Raw genomic sequence first — 9,344 nt, 5'->3', positions numbered from 1 at the left:
ATCTTTACAGTGGTTCTCTGGTATTTATTTTTAAAAGAGGAACTAGGAACTTAAAGCCTGTATTCCTAATGGTTGTGAAACCAAACTACATTTGATTGTAGTTGAAGAAAATTAACCCAACAGAGAGCCTGGATTTCAGTTTGCAGTCCACCGTATTTACGGTTTTGTGTTTGTAATGCTTTCATGAATAGATTTATCTTTGATATGCTTTATAGCATTGATGATTCACTTCTGTGACATAAAATAAATAAAGAATAAGAAATCTGGGTTTCTGAATTTCTTGGTGGTAGATAGATATTAGTGCTTTTGTAAACTTAGCAGTTGAAATAATAAAAAGAAAAAAATCGTTGAGGTCTGAGTGACAGCACAAATTGCTATGAAATGAATTTATGTGGCTTTCATCTCCTGTGCAGTCCTTTGGTACATTAGGGTTGATGCATAACCTAGTGAATTCTCAAATCCTTGCTTTCTGATTATGGTGTAATTCTGAACGTAGAAAGAGCCCTAGTGTGGGATAACTATCATCTGTTGCCTTCTTGTCTTTCCTGTTTCCTGAAGCTCAGACACCACCCATATGTTGCCCATTTTTATACTACCTAGGGCTGAGGCAGAGCTCCAAACCACAGAGCAATGCAAGAGAGAAGAGAGGGCGCCTGGAGGACCCCGAAAGGTTCACAAGATACACAGGAAGGAGCAGACCTTCTCCCCATGTGCCCTGACAGTTACACCGCGAATGCTTCCTCATCTTTTCACTACCAGGAAGAGAGGGCAGAGAGAGTAGAAGGAGACAACATAGCTCATTTGTTCATTCATTACTCACTTACTCAACTAATATTTATTGAATGCTTATGGTGTGCTAGTCACCAAGGTTGGTTCTGGGAATATGAAGATGAATAAGTTACCATCCTTGCCTTCAAGGTGTTTCAGTCTAGCGGGGAGAGATTTAAACTAGTAATCAAACTCCCTACAGTAATTATTACAATGGGGAGCAGCTTTGAATAGAAACAGCACAGACATGGAGGCCAATCACACTCACACCCTGTTGTGAACTTCGTAACCCAGAAGAAGGGGGTGCTTACTGCCTTTGATATTGTTTCTTCGTCTGTTAGGAAAGGGGAACATCTTCTACTTTGCAGTTAATTTTGTCAAGTGCCCAATAGAGGGCTTGACCTTTGGTAAAAAGCAGAGTGTGGGTGTACCGCAGGAGCTAATGCAGGTCTCAGGGCAGTGGGTCCACCGAGTCCTAAGTCCCAAGTCCCACGTGTAAGAATGGCCTTTATGGGAGCACGGGCCGAGCACTAGCAAGGAGTTTCCACTTGACAAAATTTCATCCTAATCCCTCAGCTGATCATTATCACTAGGTAGTAAGATTTTAAAAGATAACAACCTCACCTGACAGCTCAAAAAAGCCTGTTTTCATTGTTGTCCAATTTCTGACACTATAATGAGTTCCACATGACTCACGTTTTGCCACGTAGCTCCTTGTTTACTTGAAGAATCCTGCACTTGTACTAGCCCCCTTCTAGGCCTTCCATGGCTTTTCCTCTTGCCCTTCTCTCCACTCTCTGGCTCACTGTCTTTGAGAAGTATTACGTTTTGAAGTAATAGTATATATATTATAATACATATGAATTGTAAAAAAACAGGATTTGTTTGGTCATTGCTGCCTTTTTGTGAACTAAAATCTATTGGTTAATGTTATGGTGCTCTTACTGTTAGGTACCACATGTTTTATGCATTGTATCAGTGCTTCTCAGACGTTAGCACTAATATGTGTCACCTGGGGGTCTTGTTTAAAAGGTAGGCTCTGCTTCATTCAGTCTGGGGGTAGCATCTGAGAGTCTCCATTTCTCTTTCTTTCTTTTTTTTTTTTTAAAGATTTTATTTATTTATTCGACAGAGATAGAGACAGCCAGCGAGAGAGGGAACACAAGCAGGGGGAGTGGGAGAGGAAGAAGCAGGCTCATAGCAGAGGAGCCTGACGTGGGGCTCGATCCCACAACGCCGGGATCACGCCCTGAGCCGAAGGCAGACGCTTAACCGCTGTGCCACCCAGGCACCCCGAGAGTCTCCATTTCTAACAAGCTTTCGGGTGGTGCTGCTGGCCCAGAGACTGCATTTTGAAAAGCAAGGCATTGTATCATTTGATCCTGATGATGGCACTACGAGGGATTATTTTTTCCATTTTACATATGTGGAAACTGAAGGTTAGAGGCATTTTGTAATTTTCTCAAGGTCATGTTGCTAGAAACTAGCCAAACTCAAGCTCTAAACCCCCCTCTGCCTCTTGGTAGACAGTATGTTATCTGAGTTTTGGAAATGTCCTACAAACTCAAGGGTGATCTAATGCTACCTGAAATGTAATTTTTACTTCTAGTTATTTTCTTAAAATGCGACTTCTTTCCCAATTTGATTTCTCTTCATGCAGGATCATGTGTTACATGGTGATTCAGATGTGTCGGATTTTTGTTTCTAAAAATATGTAAAGTTTAGTATGATTTATTTGCCAAAATTGTAGTTTAGGAAACATGGTGCCATTGATGTAATCTGGATTGAACACAAGGGGAAACTGCTGGGGAAGGATGCATGTGAGGAAAGGAAATCCTCCGGCTGATTTATTGTTTAACGCTCAGTGTACACAGTGTGCTACGCTTTTCACAGGCTAATGGAAAAGGACCCAGTCCCTGTCCTTTACAGATCAGATATATTTTTAAAAAAACATTTTCACCTTATTAATGTTTCATAAGAGAATTTGAGCTAGGGAAGTGTAACAATAAAAAAATCTAAAATCCCACTTTTTATTTTCAAAACTTAAAAGGATTCATCTGGAAAGGGTGAGCCACGACCACATTTATACAGAACAGTAAGAGCTCAATGTGGTAGTATCTTGCCATGAATAGTTTAAACATTGTTTTTGGTTTTGAGGGGCAGTGGGAGTAAAAGCGGTCCAGTTAGGAGTCCGCAAGGGATGTAAGAAATGTGAATGCGCTGTCTCAGTCAGTTCTGAATTCTGGGGGCGTGTTCCAAGTTTGCTAAGGGTCCCAGAGCTTGGCTCGACCCCCGCAGCTGAGGACGGATGCTAATTGCTCTCCAACCTGGTCCCGGGTCACCGGCGCATGCGCAGTGGGCTGCCTGCGCTCGGAGGGCGTCTCACCGGCCTATTTCTCCCCTGCAGCTTTCTGGGCGGTCAGAAGAGCGCCAGGACTGTGGCGTTGGGCAGTTACCGGTCTGAGAGGGAAACCGTCTCTAAGTGAAAAACACCTGGCGTCGAAATAGGCTCCGGGGTTAGGGGCAGGTTTCCGCAGGCGTCTGCACACACACTTTCAAGGTGCCAAAACGTCCTCACCAGCAACTAACTTGGAGACACAGGAATTATCTGCACGAAGGGAATTTAGGGGCTAGAACGGGAAGGGGTGAGGGGTGACGATCTCTAAAACTTTCAGCACTGCGTTCTCAAGATGCTCTGGGCTCCTTTTTCATTTCTTTGGGGAGTCCTGGTGCCCCAAATAATCTTTCACTCCCCTCGGACCCTTTAAAAAACTGCAGTCCCCATCGGAGGTAGGGGATCCCTTTAGGAGCCCCTCTGTATTACAGCGTTCAGCCCCACTTTCCCCAAACCGGGAAGCCGCCCCGAGGGAAAAATCCCCGGACGCCAGCGGGGGGAGGGGTGTGTGTGTGGGGTGTACACTCCGCAAAGCTACGGGCTCGAGGTGGGCGGGGGCACTGGGCTCCCCCGCCCCGGGCACCGACCCCAGGCCGGGGCGGCGGCGCTCTCCCACCGCGCCTCTGGGGACTCGCAGACGGCAGCGAGACCGGCCGGCGCGCTGGGCATGCTCAGTTGCCGGGCGCCGGGCTCGCGAGTCGGANCACTGCAAGGTGCTGCCCGCCAACCACCGGGTGACCTGGGACTCGGCGCAGGTGTTCGACCTGGCGCAGACCCTCCGCGATGGAGTCCTGCTCTGCCAGCTGCTCAACAATCTCCGGGCGCACTCCATCAACCTGAAGGAGATCAACCTGAGGCCGCAGATGTCCCAGGTAAGGGAGCGGGCCGCGGGCGCCTCCGCCTCCAGCCGGCGTCTCCCATTAATCAGCCGGCTAATTTCTTTGTGTAAATGCAAACATCTAGGTGCGCTCAGCTTGCCCTGCCTCCCAGCCTTCAGCTTTGGGGACTGCTTCGGCTTTTCGTACCTTGGCTTGAAATGGTTTAGGTCTTTAGCAGAATGCTGAAGTCCTGCGTCCGGAGATGGTATGAGGATTTCGTAAAGGCTTTCTGTGAGGCGGGGGGGTGGGGGGACAAAAACTGTCTTAGGGTGCCCTTCATCTACTTCTGTGCGTTTGTGTGAGTGTAGGGCAACAAAAGGAATGTGATTCAGTCTTTTTACAATCACAATGGTGAGGGATCAACTGAGATGATGGGGGTGATTTTGCTTTTAGTCTGTTCTTTTGCTTTGCGTTTCGTCCCCATGTTTTCTTGAAAGAGGAACCATAACATAAATGATGACTCTAGGAAGTGGAGGGCGTTCCGGTACCGTTATCTGTACAGGAATGACACTGGCCAAAGGGAGGAAAAGGGAGCACCGTGCAGCGGTTGTCCCGAAAGCCCCTCGAGCTTGTGGCCAGCTGGCGAGCTTGGCTGTGTTTACAGCTCTTCTTAAGCCATGTGGGAAGGAGCGAGTCCAACCTCTCTCAGCACCGACAGGAAACAAGAAGTTTCGCTAGAGGTTGTGCTTTCCTTCATTCAGGGCTTGCTCAGGTGGTGTGGTGCACGCTTGGCTCCTGTAGCCTTGCCGGGAGGTGCCTCTTCGAGGGGTTTAAAAGAAGAAGAAACCTAACAACTCTGGGAGGCTGTGTGCATCCTAGAGTCAACTCAAAAGTCACTGCTCAGAGGAATAGTAGTTTTGTGGTCCTCTGAGAAAGTTTCTGTGCAGGAAGATCTTAAACGCCATTCAGCACATCTTTTTCTCTTTGTAAATAAAAAAAATTCAACTTAAAACATAAAATTGAATAATTCATCTCTTCATGTTAGTGTTTCACCAAGGTCCCTCTGCACCCCAAATTCTGCATCCCTTGCCTATCCTGTTTGCCTGTAGTCAACTGGCTAGCAGTCTCCCAGACAGAACAGGCTTGTAAGTGGTGAGAACCATATGATTTTGGAAGGGAGATAAATTATTAGATACTTTCCCATAATCTTGGGTGATGATTGCCAAATCTCTGGACCCCTTCAGAGTTGTCTCAATTCTGGATATCCTGTTAAGGGTGTGTGGGGTTTTTTTGTTTTTATTTTTTAAGATTTATTTGAGAAAGAGAGAAACAGAGCACCAGCAGGTGCAGGGGTAGAGAGAGAGGGAGAAGCAGACTCCCCACTGAGCAGGGAGCCAGACATCTTGGGACTTGATCCTAGGACCCTGAGATCATGACCTGAGCCTGAGATGGACGTTTAACTGTCTGAGTCACCCAGGTGTCTCCTGTTAAAGGATTACATACATTTCCATTAAGCTGGAAAGCTGCTATTCTGAGCAGAGTTCTGCAGGGAGCTGCAGTTGGTTGTAGAGTTTACAGATCACCATCTTCCACCTGGACTATAGCCTCAGGAGGCGGTGTGGGACAGGATGCTTTGGCCCACCAGCAGGGAATACAGTATTGTGTGCACTTTCTGAAACTTCAGTTTCCTGGAACCCTCAGGGGTTGTTCAATAAGTTGTTCTCAATAATCAATTTCTCTGGACAGCTGAGGATCTCTTTTAATCTTCCAACCTATATTGGAATGTCAACAGTCGATGAATATCTTCTCAAATGTTTTTGCTCTTTGTTGAATATGGTCAATGTAATGTAATCTTTCTGATCACTGAGGAGTGTCATTATAGGCACCATGACTGAAGATTGAGCACATATGATGCTCTAAGAACGTGATTCCCTACTGGGGGTACCACAATGAGCACCACCAGGATCCTTGCCCTAAAGGAATTATTACTCTGTACCATCAGATAAGCCACCAGGTTATAATGAGGTAAACAGCTGAATGACTTTCCTGAGGCTATTTTGCTTTTAGATTCTTAAGCCTGTCCAGTCCTGAGCTTTCTGGTTTCAAATTCAATGCAATTTTCTCTGTAATATACTGTGAGTGAGGGCTTCTCACAAAAAGTGAACCCCTGAAGGCTAGTACCTGAAATGATGATGGCTGTCTTTCCTTCTTTCTTGGTTCTTGACCACATTGCAGAGAGAGAAAGTTGCTGAACAGCTGAGTGCCGGACAGATGAATTGTATTATACAGACTGTCATTAAATCCTCAAATGAAACTAATGATTTCGTGAAACAAGGTGACCTATTTAACATGCCTGCAGTGCCCAGCACTTAAAAGGTGTTCACTATTAGTAAAATTACTTAAAACATTTTTTTTTCTGCTGTCCATACTTAGAGTAATAGGTTGCAATCAAAACTTTAAAACCATTTCAAGGTCTGTAAACCTCCTTGGGCTGACATCTCTTCTGCATCTAACTACTCCCATCTTTCTAGCTGCTTCTAGTTATAAGACTCATACCCCATCAGCAATACTCATATTGCATAGTGAATAACCTAGTAACCTAGTGAAATCCTGACATGCATCCCAGCAGACTTCGTTCTTCTGAATTTAGAGATGTCATTACTAGTGTTTGTGGCTTTTGCTGCTTCAAGTATCTAAGAGTCATTCTGTCCAGCTGATTTAGGTTCTATGGAAGATATTAATTTGAATTTCCTTATAGCACATGATCTTCTAGGCCAGGAAATAACTAGAAGTTTTCACTTCAGAGTTTTGTGATGAACAGACATTGACAAAGGAAATTTTAGTTTGGTGGTGTTTTGCTTATTGGCTGTTTCTAATTATCCTGTAAGAGGCTATAAAATGAGTGGCCTCTTTTAATAAGAGTGTTTATCTCTAATGAGTGTCATTTCTTCCATTCTCTTACTGTTTGCCTTCTACCTTTTTTGCATTTTAAAAAATCCCAAAAACAAAACTCCAAATAATTGCTCAACGATAGGTTTGAATCTTGAGGTTTTAAGTTATCCTTCAAAATAGAATTATAAATGGGATCCCAGGGTCATATTGTTCTTCCTGGCCATGCCTATCAGCCTCTTTTTAGTCTTGCTACGTTGGTAAAAGGATCTTCAGTCCAGAAATAAGTACTTTTTCTTTTTTCATTTCATTTTTTTTTTTTTTTTTAATGGGGCACCAGTGTGGCTCAGTTGGTTAAGTGTTTGCCTTTGGCTCAGGTCATTATTCCAGCATCCTGGGATTGAGCCCCACATTGGGGCTCCCTGATCAGCAGGGAGTCTGCTTCTCCCTTTGCCTCTGCCCCTCCGCACCGCTACCCACCCCCCACTCATGTGCTCTCAAATAAATCAGTCTTTAAAAAAAAAAAAAAAAAAGCTTTCTTAAAAATCCTGACTTAGAATTTGCTTAAAATTAATTCAAGAGGTAGACATTAAACAAAATTTAGTCACGCATTTAACATGTTCCTTTTATAAAAAATAAACAAAATCTAGATGATTCATGAAAGTCCAAGAAATCTGGCGTCTGTATATACTGAATTTATTTTTCATCCGAAAGAGTGTTTTAGCTAGAATATAAAGCACAAACAGTCTGGGAGAGAAGAGCCTATCTGTGATAGTTGTATTGGGGGTGCATTGTGGAAGGGCATGGGTTGTAGCCTTGATGTCCTTTTTAGTGGTTAAGAAGGTCTCTGTGAATGCCTGTAACCAATCATAGATCTATCAGTGAGATTATCTTAATCTTACTGTTTTGTAATGGACAATTTTTGGTTATGTCCTAGGATGCGAGTAATACATTTGATGAATGTACTGACCACTGTGTATGGTATAGGTAAACTTTGAATTATCTTACGATGAATTATTCAGGCTTTCAGGGTTCTTTCAACAAATATTTGGTTCTATTTGCCAGGCACTATTGTAGATACTGGCTTGGGCAATAAACAAAGGCAACAAAACTCCTGCCCTAAAAGGATTTATATTTTAGTGGGGGAAATGGACAATAAAGAGGTGACTATATAACATGCCCTATGAAGAGGTTTCAACCCATTAAGGGACTAGAGCAAAATGTGATTCGATTTCATAGAAGGTAGTCAAGAAGGGCTTCTCTGAGGAGGTGACAATTGAGCAGGGACCTGAAGAAAGTAAGGGAATGCAGGAATATGGATGTTTGAAAGATTATTGATGGCAGAGGGAGTACCAAGTGCAAAGGTCCTGAGGTCAATTAAATACTGGAGGAATAACAAGGCCACTGTGGCTGGAGGAGAGTAAGTGTGGGAAAGAGTGGTCATGATGAGGTCAGAGAAAATGGGAGCCAGATTTTTAAGACTAATGTGTCCTTGTAAGGACTTTGACTTTCCACTCTGAGTGAAATGGGAAGTCCCCTGACCTGACTTACCTTTTCAACAGGGTCACTCTGGCTGTGTGCCGGGAGGTGACTCTAGAATAGAATGGAAACAGTCAGGCTAATATTGTCTCTCCAGCAAGAGATGATGGCAGCTCTGACCAGAGTGATGGCAGGGCAGATGGTGAGAAATAGTTCAGTTCTGCAAATGTTTTGAAGGGACAGCCAGCAGGAGTTTATTGATGGAGCCAGACTGGTGTATGAGAAGAAGAGAGGAGCCAAGAATGACTCCAAAATGTTGGCCTGAGAAATTGGAAAGACAGAGGTGCCTTTACTAAGCTGGGGATTACTGGAGCACGGCGAGCTTTCGGTGGCTGTCTGAAGAGAGCAGGGAGATCGGGAGCCGGTTGGTGTAATATTCATTATGCTCTCCCTGTAGACAGCTAAGCGGAGATGCTGAACAGGCCATGAAAAAGTTTGGGATATAGACGTGAATTTTGGAGTCATCAGGGTATAGGTGGTATTTAAAATCATGAGATCAGATGATATCATCCACGGAGTAGTGGAAAGAAAAGGTCAAAGGAGTGAGCCGTTGGGCCTGCCCAATGTCAAGGGTAGAAGGATGAGAACCTATAAAGGAGTTGAGAGGGAATGGCCATGAGGCAGGAGGGAATTAAGAGTGTGGTATCAGGAGACCAAGTGAATAAGATGTTTCCGGGAGATAGAGTGAGTGGACGTGTCCGAGGCTGCTGATAGATCACGTGAAACAAGGATGGAGGATGGACTGTCAAAAATTTTCTTGGTGATTTGACAGAAACAGATTTGGTGTGTGGTGAGCAAACACTCCATCGGAGAAGAGCAGGTAGGAGGAGAGGTCTGCACAGAGAGCCATGCGCGTATGACCCCTCTCTGGGAGTATTGTTGCTGTGGTGGTGGCTATTGGCAAAGAAAAGAGATCTAGACGGTGGCTTTCTTAT

At 44.4% G+C, this 9,344-nt stretch overlaps 1 protein-coding gene across 1 annotated transcript in view; it reads left to right on the top strand.

Moving 5' to 3' along the window:
- The first annotated feature begins 3,076 nt into the window (after positions 1 to 3,076).
- Positions 3,077 to 9,344, top strand: part of VAV3 (vav guanine nucleotide exchange factor 3) — a 349,804-nt gene continuing 343,536 nt past the window's right edge. The window contains exons 1-2 of the mRNA XM_002928305.4: positions 3,077 to 3,226; positions 3,595 to 4,035. Coding sequence (XP_002928351.2) covers positions 3,077 to 3,226; positions 3,595 to 4,035 — 591 coding nt within the window. The remainder of the gene's footprint in view (positions 3,227 to 3,594; positions 4,036 to 9,344) is intronic.

Source organism: Ailuropoda melanoleuca, chromosome 2 (assembly GCF_002007445.2).
Source record: "Ailuropoda melanoleuca isolate Jingjing chromosome 2, ASM200744v2, whole genome shotgun sequence".
Classification (NCBI taxonomy): Eukaryota; Metazoa; Chordata; class Mammalia; order Carnivora; family Ursidae; genus Ailuropoda; species Ailuropoda melanoleuca.
The sequence above is the reverse complement of the archived record's forward strand: the minus strand, read 5'-3'. Positions and strand labels throughout refer to the sequence as shown.